The following is a 15140-nucleotide window of genomic DNA, read 5'->3' on the forward strand; positions in this document are numbered from 1 at the left end:
CCCGGAGTTCTTTCATTCAATTGCTTGGCCAGCTGTCCAATTTGAGTTTCAAGATTTCGGATTGAAGCCTCCTGATTCTTGATCGATGCCTCTTGAGTATTGAAGTTCGATCTTGTCTCTTGAATGAAAGCATTGGTGGTTGAAGCCATGGTTTCCGCCATTTTCTCCAAAGCTGAATATGAGCTAGATGGAACAGGATGTTGTGGCTGTTGTGGATTGTAAGAGAGACCTGAGTTATTCCTCCAACCCCTGGTTGTTATTACCTTGGTAGTTGTTCCTTTGCGAGTTCCCTATATAGTTGATTTCTGAAGGTTGAGCTAGTGGGCAGTTTGCAGTCAAGTGTCATTCAGCACATGTGTCACATACTACTGGTTCCTCAGCATTGATGGCAGAGATTTGATTCTTAGCAACTATCTTTGTGAGAGATTCCATCTGCTTCTGCAAACTCTGTTGACCAGTCATTAAGATGTAAAGTCTATCCACTTGCATAATGCCTCTTTTTGAGCATTCTCTTCAGCAGCTAATTCTTCAATGAGTTGTAGAGATGCAACTAGAGCTTTGTTAACTAATGATCCATTAGCAGCCCCGCATTCAGGAATTTTCTATCAGTAGGACATATACCATGGTAGAAGAGCTTCACTTTATCTCTTGCTTGAAGAGCATATTGTGGACAAGCTGTCAATAAGCCTTTGAATCTCCTCCAAGCTGCGTCAAAAGATTCACCATCATGTTGAGAGAAATGATCAATCTCTCGCTTCTTCTGCATGAATTTAGAAAGAATAAAGTACTTCTTTCTAAATTTAAATACCAAGTCGTCCCATGAAGTGATGCTCCCTTCAAGTTCATTCTGCAGCCATTTCTTTGCTCTTCCTTTCAATGTAAAAGGAAAAAGTATCAGACGAATGGCATCAGTGCTAACTCCATTATGTTTGTGAAGCCGACATAGTTCCAAAATTCCCGACACATGAAGATTGGGATCATAGTCGTCCTCCCCTGAAAATTGATTGTTCTGGAACAGCTGCAAGAAGGCCGGATGAACTTCAAAGTTATTTGACTGGATTGGTGGAATGACGATTGCAGAAGAGACAAGTGCAAGTGATGGGTTGAGGAATTGCTCTATGGTATCCTCATGTGGTATTTCTTCAGCCATAGTTGATGTGTCTCCTTGGAAGAGTGATTGGTTCCCTCTTTCTTTTTCTTTTCGCTCCTTAGTGAGCCTTTTATTCTCCCTTGCTATCTTTTCAATTTTCGTTCGTAGAGCAAGTCGTTTGGATCAACTGTACCTCGCATAAACCAGAATAAAAAAAAATTAGCAAGGGTGAAAAAAATAAAATACTATAAAAATATAGAATATAAAAAATAAAATAAAAATAAAGGTCTAATCTTAAAACTCCACAGATACTACTATTGTTGATTTTTAGTCCTCGACAACGACGCCAAAATCTTGTTGCGAATACGGCAAGTATATCGGTCGTACAAGTAATAAGTGAAGAGTAGAGTGTAGTTCCCCTGAGGACTAATTACAAGCAATGGTTTCACCGTTTTTGTCTAAGACAATTCCAAAGGTGATTTCACAGGTAACTAATATTTAATTAAAAATTAAATATAGATACTTGAATATAAAATATTAATGTTGTGTATTAAGTTAATACAAAGAGTTACAATATATAGAGACCCTAATGGGCTTAAGTGAGAAGCCCAGACCTAATACAAAATTAAATAGGAAAAGAATATTTACAGATAGGAAGGTAATCTATACAAATCTATATATCTAATATTTCCTATTCTAACACTCCCCTCAAGTTGGTGCGTATATATTTTGAGCGCCATTCTTGTTACAAATGTATTCAACCCGAGGACCTCTAAGAGCTTTAGTGAAGACATCCGCTAGTTGATCATTAGAGTTGACAAAAGCTGTTTTGATTTCTCCTGACTGAATCCTTTCTCGAATGAAGTGACAATCAATCTTTATATGTTTGGTTCTTTCATGAAATACAGGATTGGAGGATATATGTAGTGCAGCTTGATTATCTCAAATGAGTGTCATGGGTTGTTTCTGTTCACAAAGACGAAGCTCTAAATCAACTGCTTTAACCAGATTAACTCACAAGTAGCAATTGCCATTGCACGATACTCAGCTTCTGCACTAGAGCGAGCAACATGTTGTTTCTTGCTCTTCCAAGAAATTAAGTTTCATTCAAAGAAGACACAATAACCGGAAGTAGAGCGCCTGTCTGAGGGTGATCCTGCCTAATCAGCATCTGAATAACCACAAATTTCTGTATTTCCCTGATCCGAATACAACAAACATTTTCCTGGTGCTCCTTTGATGTATCGGAGGATCCTCGCAGCAGCACCCCAATGAGAATCATAAGGAGAATCAAGGAACTGACTAGCCGTACTAACAGTGAAAGAAATGTCTGGCCTAGTCACAGTAAGATAATTGAGCTTCCCAATTAGCCTCCGATAATGACCAGGATCAGATAATGGCTCCCCCTGTCCGGGCAATAACTTGACATTGGGATCCATGGGTGTATCAACTGGTTTACACCCCAACATACTAGTCTCTTCTAGGATATCCAAGGCATACTTCCTTTGACAGATAGAAATGCCCTGTCTAGATTGTGCCACCTCAATTCCCAAGAAGTAACGCAGCTTCCCAAGGTCCTTTGTTTGAAATTGACTGAATAAATACTGTTTTAACTAACGAATTCCAACTTGATCACTTCCGGTGAGAATGATGTCATCAACATAGACTAACAAATAGATGCACTTATCAGGAGATGTGATCCTATAAAATACAAAATGGTCAACTTTACTGCGGATTAAGCCAAAAGCTTGAACAACAGAACTGAAGCGACTGAACCATGCTCGAGGAGACTGCTTGAGACCATATAAAGATTTACGAAGTCGGCACACCTTCCCAGACTCCCCTTGAGCAACAATGCCAGGTGGTTGCTCCATGTAAACTTCTTCTTGTAAATCACCATGAAGAAAAGCGTTTTTGATGTCAAGTTGAAGGAGTGGCCAGTGACGAACAACAGCAAGAGCAAGTGTTGAATATCATAGATACAAGAGGAAATGATAGTAATCCTTGTTGTATTAAACTACACAACATTGGTGCTATTATATAGCAAACCAATTGAAGAATACAAAGAGACACGCTCAATGTGGGACTTCTACACTATTAACACTAACACTCCTAACACTCCCTCTCAAGCTGTAGCATATAGATCATATGCTACAAGCTTGATACATAAATAATTCTCCCATTAGGAACCAAAAACAACAATGCTACATCAACGAAATGAAATGACTAAGTACAACAAATCAACTGGAATGACCATCAGTCTGAAGAGCTGATAAAGAGACAGTGCTGGAATGGACATCAGAGCATGGATGGTGCCGGAATTATCATCGGCAAAGACAACTGAGCTGACCAGGACATCAACATCAAGATCCCTCTCAGACATTTCATTTAACAGTTGGTGAGCAGCCTAGTTTACCCTTGACTTTGCTACAAGCTTATTACAAGAAAGACCAAGTAACATAACATCAAAATAAATCTCCTAAATGAGAAACCAAAAATCAACAATGTGCTAAAAATGGCGTCGAAATGAACATCAACATGGAAGATGCTGGAATGATCATCGGCAAAGACAATTGTGCTGGAATGACCATCAGCAACATGGACGGTGCTCCCCCTCAAGAGGAACTTCTAAACAGTGCCGGAATTATCATCGGCAAAGACAATTGTGCTAGAATGACCATCAGCAACATGGACAGTGCTCCCCCTCGAGAGGAACTTCAGTGTCGGAATTAACATCGGCGGAGACAACATCAACAACTTGGACAGTGCTCCCCCTCAAGATGGATGATGAATAGTATAAATACTCCATCTTGGGAAGAAAGAAGATTAAAAAAAAACAAAGAGTCTCTGATGCAAGCATATTTGGATATAAGCACTCACACCCCTTGAATATAAAATAATAATGTTGTGTATTAAGCTAATACAAAGAGTTACAATATACAGAGACCCTAATGGGCTTAAGTGAGAAGCCTAGAGTTACAATAGGAAAAGAATATTTACAGATAAGAAGATAATCTATACAAATCTATATCAAATCTATATATCTAATATTTTCTATTCTAACATAGATGACAGTAAAAGAAATTAATTAAAAAGATTAAATTGAAATTATGAATAAAAATGCAGTTAGGTTTACTTCACCTCCGATCTCCCTTAATTGGTTTAATTACAATTCAATAATATTCTATCTCATGGAAACGAAAAGAAGAAACAACTACAGGAGACGAAGAAGACGTTATAAAAGGGAAAAAAAAGAGGCAGATGAAAAAGAAGCAAATAAGAACAATGAAGAAGAAAGAGAAGGTATTCGGTTAGAAAAACAAATCGAAGAAGAAATTGGAGAATAAAAAATGAAGAAAGAGAAGCACAAGAAGACGAAGAAGATCAAGAGGGTTCTCGAGATTTGCCAAAGGAATCAAAAAAGAGAAGAGCATCTACACCTCGTTGATGATTTAGAAGAGACGATGATGATGGCGCAAGGAGTAGAGGATAAGGAAGCTGTGAGTAACCATATTGGACCTACTGGTGGACGTGTGAGCATTGGGCCGATGAAGGGATGTGTGAATTATTCTCATACGGCCATTACAAATAGAATTGTGAGAAGGGGCAATTCTGAATATAGGCCCCATATTCAGGTTAATAAAACTCGTAATGGGCCATCGGCCATCGGCCCAAATAACATTAACCCATCTTTTATGGTTGGTTTGGTATCAGGAACCCAACATCAAGAAGCGGCGACATCCAGCAATGGGAACGTGAGTATGACTGGCCGAAACCCAACTGTTAATGGAGGAGCACACAGTGCGAGATCCTGGCATTTGTCAACGGAAGAGATGAATAAGAAGTGGTGGAGGAATTTGTGCTTAAGGTGTGATGCTCCTTTCTCGCCGTACCAAAGTTTCCAAAGCTTGGAGCGACGTGTGAGGATCTTGGGTGAAGGTGGGACTAATCTTGAGGAAAAAATCGGATACAAAGATGGAGAGACGGTAGGGAAGGAAGAAATGCTCCAGCTTGCACAGAGAAACAAAGAAAGGGAGAAGGTGAGGATTTAGGTTGGGCCTCCTTTGGGTCAAAAGAGTTTCCGATCCGGAGCAGGAACCGGGTACCACCTGCGTGTAGCTTTGTCCAACAAGGCCAACAATCAGATTGATACATGACCCAATTCCATTAGCAATTTGGGACGCAATGGGCTTAGTGAAATGGGCTCACGTGAAACAGATGGGCCAGGTGGTATGGGGGTCAATGGGTCTGCAATAAACCAACATTCTGATACTAGAGTAGCTAACAATGGTGGGGTCGCAAGAAATCATAACTCTAGCACAAGTGGTGGAGGAGGAAAGGCTTGATTTTGTAGTCTCGCACCAAGGAGCTTAGCGACAGGCAGCAACGCATCCTCTGCGTTAGGGGGGATGCGCTCTTTCTCCCATACCACTTGTGCCAAACCCAATAGCTCCACATGATGTTCTTAGGGATTGGGGAACCTGAACCAGAATAGTTGAAGTTGAGGGGCGAGGAATTGAGGCTTCCAATGTGGTCTAGGTGCTTCAAGCAATGGGATCCTGGTGGCAGTTCTATCACATCGTTTATCCTCTTTCTTGACCTTGAGGACATGGTGAGTTTTGGAGGGAGAGTATTGATTGGCCTGAAAAGTGGTGAGTGGGTTAGGTAGTTAGTTCTAGAATATTCTTGGAGAATAGGATAAAAGGAGGGTGAGTGTATGGAGTAGGGTAGGCATGAATTAAGCGAATATTTGGGGGAATTGGGGATCTCTTGGAACTTAGGTGTATTGGTTCTAAGGGTGAGCTAAGGGTTTTTTGGTTTATTTTTCTGCAATGTGTTTGTAAGGAGCTTGTCTCTTTTATTTTACTTTAATATAATTTTCTGGTTCCATTAGCCTCCAAATGGGGTATTATGGAATTCAACAATAATAGAATTAAGAAAAGATGACTTAATTGAGATGACTAGCCTGCCTTTGTAAAAAAGAGTCCCTTGTCTCAAAAACTGTAATGTGCATGAGATGTTGAATCCTTAAGTAATTCCTGGATGGTAGTACTATATTTTGGGTCAGCCATTACCTCTTCAATCAGCTTCTCTCCATTGTCACATATTGCTGCTGTGATTGCTAAGCATTGAGTTGTAGCTACAGGTTTCCTGGACAACGCATCAGCCGCCCGGTTTTCTCCTCCCTGATTATATAAAATGTCAAAATTGTCTTTTGAGCTTTCTGCCCTCCTTTGTACTTAAAAAAAAATAAAATATCAAAATTGTAGCCCAATAATTTCATGACCCATTTCTGCTGGTCCGGATTGATCAAGCACTGTTGTAACAGAAACTTCAAGCTTTTCTGGTCTCTAGGTACTGTGAAATGCTTTCTCCTCCCTGCTTATATAAAATGTCAAAATTGTCTTTGAGCTTTCTGCCCTCCTTTGTACTTAAGAAAAAAATGTCAAAATGTAGCCCAATAATTTCATGACCCATTTCTGCTGGTCCGGATTGATCAAGCGCTGTTGTAACAGAAACTTCAAGCTTTTCTGGTCTCTAAATACTGTGAAATGCTTTCTCCCCTGACGTGTAAAAGTTCATGCGTGGGAGGCATGACAGGACATGTGTACATAGGAGTTGTGTGCTGAGTGATAGTGGCCTTGTCAGGCGCAGCCGTGTGGGTGGGCTTGATGAGGCCATCCAGCCGGTCAATAATAGGTTACTAAATAGTCATTCCCGGCACAATTCCTAAAAGCAAAATGAAAACAGATATCAGTGTTTCAATAGTCAGCACTAGTCATTGTTGTTACAATAAAAGATTATAATTTGTCCAATTATTATGATATTGCACTTTTTTATAAATTTTTTTTTTAAAAATAGAAAATTGTAGGATGAAGACTAGAATTGCCCAATGGTGTTCAAGTATCAGGCATGCATAATTGTCTGACACCAATACTGTAGGCATTTCAAAGTGTTTGTACTTAGTCAACATTTAAAAATAGGCAGTGTCATTAAGAAGTAAGATGACTTTGAACAGTGGAATGGATAATTCTGATATTGGAAAGAGAGAAATTTTGAAATTCAAATAAATGAATTCATTTTTTTAAATACTTAGTTGAATTGGAATTAAAGATTTTGTGTTTTGACATTCTGATTCAAACTTTTTATGCAAAATTTTAAATGTGTTACACGTTAAAATTTCATAAGAACTAGTGTTTACACCTGACAGGTTCTTCAGCAACCTGAAGCACGCAGACTTGGGGGGCGTGTCATGGGAGGGATCACTCAACGTCTTGCAGCACGCTTTCTGCAGCAAGTACTTCGAGTTCCAACAACAACTTCTACATAGTTTTGTGTCACTCTCAGCAGTTGTAGTCTAGATAAGGCATGCTTACTACTTACATTTCCTTTGTATTTGTTGATTTCTACCCATTAAAAAAGGGTGATTGTTGACTTGGTTCAATTCTTTTTCACAACATCTGAAATATGGCAAAGGAATGAGCATGCAGGAAAATAACAGTTTGATTTTATGATGTTTCACTGGATCTGTTGTAATGCAAGATCTGTCTGCTAAGGATCTGTTTGCAAGTGTGAGAATAGGTTCAGGGGTCTAAGTGTGATATAAGTTCAGCTTCAGCCACACCTGAGAGCAGCTTTCAGCTAACGGGAATAGTGGTAGTGTAAATCTCTGTGTTTTTTGAAGTCTAATAGGCTGATTTGCTAACTACACATGTTGCTAACCATTAGAACACTTAGGATCAATTGGAATCCCATCATTACCTTTTTCATTTTAATGGAGTCTTTCAAATAAAAGGACAAGTTAGGGAAGTATTTATAAATCTTCTTCACTGAAATGTCTCTAATTTGTTTTCCCCGTTATTTTGCTTTCCCATTCAGAGGCTAAGTTATAATACTATCAAAACTTAGAAGATGGAAAACTTTTTGGAAATAGCTAGTAGCTAGTATAACTGAAACCGGTTTGCAGCTAAACAAGACATTAAACTAATTTATAAAAAAGGCGTTGTGGTTTTGTTATGTGCTTCTATAGATGATTTTTAAATCTTCTTATTATATTGTTTTTTTTTTTTTATTCTCATTATGCCTCATTATTTCTATAGAAATTGTCCTACTCCTATTTTCTGCTTATATATTGTGTTAAGAGATAATTTTAAAGTGGAATTTTGCCGAAAAGCAAGTTGATCCTCAGTTTTATGCTCTCGTCATTTACTCTGATGGAATGCAGTCTTGTTTTGCTTGGGAAAGAGAACTGCACATCTCTTTCTCTCTTAACTCACTTATTGCCGACATGAAGTGCTAAACCACATTTCTTTTACTCTGTTTTAAATACATCAAATTCAGAATTGTAAAGAATTCATTTTGAAAAAATGATTTATAGATCCTATCAAAAGTGGTAGCATTTAGAAATGGTGAAATATTTCACATAATATGATTTGTATATGAAATTGAATTCTTAAACTAACATCGTTCCGAACAAGTTTTATAGAAGAAGTCGTTTACAAAATAAAGTGAATTCTCTTATTCTAGGGATTGCAAACAGTTTGGTATGTGAAGATACAAAATGCAAGACCCAACCATGTCCATATTCTAGTTATTAAGTCTTAAGACTGTTGTCTATAGCCATAAACAATTTTTGTAAACTATCTGTAAATTAGTTTTAAGATACTCAATGTAATGTTTAGATATTATTACTGGTTTCGTCGTCATAATTTGAACTTCCATTTTAGTCCATTATTGGTTGACCACTGCTATTCTGCCCTTCCTACTCCTAATCTTTTTGCTTCTTTTCTGTCAGGCTATCGTGAACAGGGAACAGCATTCATAGTACAGCAGGAAAAAATGTAAAGAGTGGATTCTTCCAAAATTGTTTGATTATCTTGTTCGTTTTGGATTCTCTGATTTGTTGTAAAAGATTGAATATGTTATTGATGCCGCTGTCATCATGAACAGCATCAACAGATAAGAATAATATAAGAGAGTATCAATAATTGGAAAGGCATTGCTCTCTCGCACACGTGCTATTTCTTCTTTCTTTTTGACATGCACTCTCTGTTGTTAGTCTGTTATTTGGGTAAAATTAGAGTCAGATATTTAATGCAATTAGAGTCAGATATTTAAGTAAAATAATAGCTTGAATTGCATAATTTCTGATACGGGGTCCAACTAGGGGTCAGTTAGTCTGTGTAATTTGCCAAGGATCATATCTTCATGTTTATGGATGATTGGATATTATCCTCCAATCAGCTGGTGACTTCAAGTGCAAATTTTTTCCCACTCCACTTGAGTGTTCATATATGCATTGATTATGAACATCTACATACATTTGGGGCCATGTTCTTTTCACCATCGATTATGATTACAATCAATACAGATCATAGATGTTTGTGGTTCTGAAATCTGATTATATTAGCTGTTCTATAAAGCTTGTATAATTTGCAATTTTAAATTTCACCAAAAGATAATACTGTAACAGCATGTGTCCAAAAATTAGACTTTATCCTCCTAACTTGGACTTTGTTAAGTGACCATGGTTTTGGCGGCTACACATCTTCCCATGATCACGTGTCTGTCGTATGTTTCACATAGGTTTGTGCCACGTGTCCTGCTTGCCAGTATTGACGGTCGGGGCTCGTTTTGTGCCCCTTAACGCAGGGACACTGAAGCTACGGCCATGCAACTTTGTCTCCTCTGCTGTTCCTAGGAGACTTATTGTTACCGTCTCATTTTTCTAGTGGTGCAACCGTGCAGCAACAGTCATATAAGGAAATACTATGCGTGTTTTGAACTGAACTGAAATTGAGATAAATGAAATGAATGGACTACACTAAATAAGGTTAAATTTGATATACTTAAACTCCCTTATAGTGTAAGTCTTTCCATAGTAGTGTTAACTTCTAAATTCTAATGCAATTCCTCTGTTGGAAGTTTGGTCAAAACGAGTAGATGTTATAATGAATATGCATTTAGAAAAATAATTATCGGACTCCAATAAAATCATGGTTAAATGATATTAAGACGTAAAAGAAGAAACTCTTTAAAAAGAAAAGAGAAATCATTAAAATAGTTCAGTGAAAACTAAAACCGATACAAATACGGTGAGCTTGAAAAAAATTAGATTCTATATGATTTAGTGCGGTATACGAACGAGTCATTTCCATGATTTTTCTTAACTGTGAAAATAATGCAATTAACGATATATATTGTATTTTAAATAATTATTAATTAATATTGATCTGGATAAAATATAATAGGCCGACAAAGGGTAAAAATTCAAAGAATAGGTCCAAACACATACAGGGCCCATGAAATGCGCAATATCTCCATTGCGCGAAAAGAATCCAGAGGCGCAATGGCATCATTGCGTCTAACCACCAAAGACATGACTTAAGAACTAAGAAATAAGTCCATAACACAGCAAGGAACTACCGCACCATAAGCCAATACACTAAAGACAAGCTTCAGCTTGCCACCACTCTACAATGACAGCTTGACATATAAAGGTATAGCCAGAAAGGCACCAGCTGAGAATAGATAAAACTGCAGCCCATAAACGGCTAATCAGAGAACATATCGATTACCAAAGGCGGCATCAGACTTACTATATAAATAAAGGGTACACACCCAGGTACAATGATCTATTTCCACTAAGAATACCTCATAAACCTAGCTTTGATATTGACTTGAGCGTCGAAGTGTCATTGCAGGTACCCCCAGCCAGAGTCATCGCGCCAAGGAAGATCTACATCAATCCACCATATAGCATCCATCACCAGCCCAAGAAGTATATAATCCAACTTGAAGCCTTCACTCTTCAACCATGTGTGATTAGACCCAATACATATTGGTCTGCTTATATTGTATTGGACTGATAAAATATGATTATATAAATTCATTTTTTATGTCACATTTTATTTTTATTGAATTGGTATAGAAATCTAAAAGTGCTTAACTTTTTTTTATTTAGATCATTCTTTATAGTTTATATGTACTTTATGACAATTTTATGGACATTCTCATTTTGTCTAATCATAATTCTTTAAAGAAAAAAATAATAATCTAAGGCTTTTGAAAAATAATCTACACGGATTTAATTCATAAGTTTTACTATTTTCTACTTGAAAAAGAATATAGTTGATATGAACTGAAAATTCAAGATAGGATGGGCCAAATCATACACGATTGAAGGTTGAAGATTGTGGACCTCAAGGCTATTGTTAGGTGGACTAGGCTTCTCCTTTAATGTGGTAGCTTTGGCGCAATGGAAGTGACTGGGGTGGATACCTGAAAAGACACTTTGACACTCAAGTCAGTATTAATACGAGGTGTATAATGTTTAACTAAGAGATGATGTACCTGATTTTGTACCCTCTGTATCTATAGTATGCTAGGTGTCATCTCTTCTTATTGGTGATTAGGGTGGTTGCCCTTCTGTCACAGTTGGTGCCTTTCTAGCTATTCCTTGATGAACAAGTTTGATCCTAATTTGTTTTATTAGAGTAGTGGTAAGTTAGAGTTGTCCTATCTTTACTGCCTTTTATGCGTGGTGGACCTTATCAAATCTCTATGGCCTTCCTTAGTCCTTAAGTTTTATTCTATAGCTTAGTGCGATGGTATGTGCCATGAGGATGATCTGCGTAATGAGGATAATCCACGCAATGAGGACGTTGCACCTATAGCCTCTGAATTCCTCTCGAGCCTCTAACTAACTATTGAGCGTATATTTTATCCGGATCAATCATGATGGCTTGCATCTGTCAAGTGTCAAAATCAATTTGATCCTTCTATATAGTAATCAAATTTGGAATGTCTACTAAAGCTACTTATTAGTAAATTTAGTAGTACGTATAATTGTTTTTTCATACCATCCAAGTTTTTTTTCTTTGTTCCCTTTCATTGCTGTAAGAGTTTCGGGATTGTGCCCGTAATTGTTTATCGTTAGCTACTTTAAGATCACCATCACTTAAAAGCCTTATATAGTATTTGTCGGTTAAATACTAAAATAAAAATAAAAATGATAGGGGCTTGTACAACTAATAAGATAGAATTCATCTAAATTTAAAAAATTTTAGCTGTGTTGCTTCCTTTCTACTACTGTCTCTATCATCTTGATATTAAATGACTTCAGAGAAAGTTTCACGAAAATTTAGAAAATAAATGAGGAGCATTTTCAAGATCTGTTCCTTCCTTTTGGCTTTTAGATTCTATGAACATATACATATCATTAAAGTCAAACAATGGTAAAGACAAAAAGACCTAGGAAGCGGCAAGGGAAAACTATACATATAAGGGCCTGTTTGGTGTGATGTATAAGGCATGATAGTATAAGCTTATACTATACGTTATGACATTTTTCGCTGTTTGGTGTGACCATCGTATAGTATAAGCTTATACAGCATAATTCCTTAATACATCAAAACGATGTATAACTTAATCCAGCCTAAGGGTGAGGGATAAGGCCTGATAAGAGATTGATGTATTAACATCGTTGACCAATGTAATTCTCAAAAATTAATATATTATTTTAATATTAATCTATTAAAATAAAAATTAATTTTTCAATATATTAATTTTTAAAATATTGAATATTTTTATTTTTATAAAAATTAATTTATATTTTGGACACACTGATCAATAAATTTTTATAAAAATCAATATCATATGACATTTTTTGAAGAATTATATAAATTCTTTATTAAAGGATATTTTTATTAAAAATATTTATTTTTATCATATATAGTATTATACAGTGCATTACCAAATACTAGATGATATTATCTTATACAATATATTATTTTATACAATACCGTGCCAAACACTGGATAGTATTAAAATTTAACCAGGTCTTATACAATCAGGCCTTATACTATCAGGTCTTATACTATCAGGCCTTATCCTATACTATGGGACAATTTACAGTTTTAGGAGTGAAGCACTTTTAAGGTTACATAATGCATTCCTTCCCCTTCCCCCGCTTCACTTTTTACTCCCAATCTGGGGACTTATTTTAACCATCCTATCGTTAACATATTGAAGAGGCCTTTGACTTGTGGTACACAAAAATGAATATTAATTTATGAAATAACAATTGTTTTGAGCCTCTAAAACTAATAGTCTTAATAAGTTAGCTGTCCTAAACTCAATCAGTTCTGGACCATCCTATGGATCCGTAGTTTCTAGATGCAATAACTAATAACTAAAGATAAGAGGCAAGTTAAAAAAACAAGAGATAGGATCCCTTATCTCGTGCCTAAGGAATAAACCATGAGACTACTTGTTATATCCCCAACAATCTGAACTCTATAAGAACTCTTCATTTACATATAATTTTTTTATAAATAAAAGGTTAAGCCTATTAGTTACGGACTTTAAATTCTCTACTCTCTCAGCTGTTATTGTACACATACCTCACACCTTTAACTATACACCATTATTATTATGTATGATAGCCCTTACGGTGTCTCAAACTCCTGCGAATGTACTGAAGAGAAGTTAGACATTCACAATCCTCTGAATCGATCACAACTAAATATCAAAAGCATTTTCTAGTTCTCGTCCATAATCATTAATCACGCGGCATGTGGTGCAAAATTCACTTCACTGTTCTACTTTGCCTTGGTGGGCAACAAAATTTATAGAAGTCAATTAAATTCTTCAAATATATGTATAAGTGACTGGTGATCTAAGAAGGGGGTTCGGGGCTTCCTACTATATATCCACAATTAGTTTAAGGGATTCTATTTTTTTATGTTGTTAGAGATAATTATCTCTTACTATAGACACATGATGTGGTGGAGCCCACCACCTATTAAAAAAAATGGTGGCACAATTTTTTATGTGAGTGGAAGCTCGTAGCAAGGGGACCATCACCAATGAGCTAAGCTTCTCAATCCGTCTCCTAGCTAATCACTGGGCTAGCTCGAGCCCAAGGGAAGCTCGTGGCGGGGGACCACCACCAATGAGTTAAGTTACTCCAACTGTAGCAAGTGAGTCCATCACCACATCTCAACCCAAAATTTTAAGATATTGGGTTTATGGGTCATTTCACTTATATATTTGTTTCTTAGTCTATTATTTACCAAGAACTCATCACACTTGAATATCTTAAAAAAAAAAAAAAAAACAAGGGGCACTAGCAATTCAAAAGTCTATGCCCGGAAGAAAAAGACAAGGAATGAAAAGTTCCTCAGTGGAATCAATATGGGGTCGCTGCTATTCTTGATTTTGGTTCATGTTTCAACTTTACGTATCTGATTGCCAAGTTCACAAATAAATATAAGAATTTCTTTTCCCTATATCGAGTCTAATTTAAAGAAATAAAACATCTCTGTTTTGGACTCTTCTCTCTCTATATATATATGGATTTATATTTGTCAATTAACATGACACAATAAACTTTTCTACACAACATTTTGTGGAGTTCACACTTTTTGAAAAAAATAAAAATAAATAAATTATGGCAAGCAAAACGAATCTCTATAACATTACACAATCACTTTTCCTACAACATAACACTTATAAAACTCATATATATATATATATATATATATATATATATATATATACACACACACACACACACGAAGGAGGACTTGTTTTGCTTCTCTTTCCCTCTTTTGGGACCCAGTTAATTGATATATCAGAAGGAAGAGACAAAAGAAAGGAGGCCACCGTATACTAATTTTCTTGCATCGCTTGTTTCTTCCCCTACAAGTCCATGTTCTGCAACATAACCTCTTACTCCTCCTGAAGTTATACCATTTAATTCACATTTATTTCTTTGTTACTACAAATACTTGTGCTACTACCGCTGCAACTTCTTAATCCAACAACACAGTTGTTCTCCAAAGTGATCTGTCTCTGAGCATGTCATTCAGACACCTTCTTTTCTTTCTGTGCATTTCCTTGCATGCATGCAGTGCCCGGCGTCTTAGCACTCTAGATGAGCAGTTGGAGAGGAAACCCCATTTCTCCATCAAGGTTTGTCCATCTACAAGCACAACAATTTGTTTAGTATATATTCTTATGTAATTAACCTCCTTATATCTTAATT

General features: G+C 36.5%; 1 protein-coding gene across 3 annotated transcripts in view; it reads left to right on the forward strand.

Annotated features, from left to right (window-relative positions):
• The window catches only part of LOC133308043 (protein ACTIVITY OF BC1 COMPLEX KINASE 3, chloroplastic-like), a 28448-nt gene extending 19366 nt beyond the window's left edge, over positions 1–9082 (forward strand). The window contains exons 7-8 of one of the 3 annotated variants that reach the window (XR_009751120.1): positions 7302–7747; positions 8886–9082. Coding sequence is in view for 2 of the 3 variants with exons in the window: in XM_061508624.1 (XP_061364608.1) it covers positions 7302–7421 (120 nt within the window). In the remaining variant the exon portion in view is untranslated. The remainder of the gene's footprint in view (positions 1–7301; positions 7748–8885) is intronic. The other 2 variants (XM_061508624.1, XM_061508625.1) reach the window with 2 other exon arrangements.
• The last annotated feature ends 6058 nt before the right edge of the window (positions 9083–15140 follow it).

Source organism: Gastrolobium bilobum, unplaced genomic scaffold (assembly GCF_033153095.1).
Source record: "Gastrolobium bilobum isolate Gb01-03AN ecotype WA unplaced genomic scaffold, APGP_CSIRO_Gbil_v1 utg2779, whole genome shotgun sequence".
NCBI classification, from domain to species: domain Eukaryota; kingdom Viridiplantae; phylum Streptophyta; class Magnoliopsida; order Fabales; family Fabaceae; genus Gastrolobium; species Gastrolobium bilobum.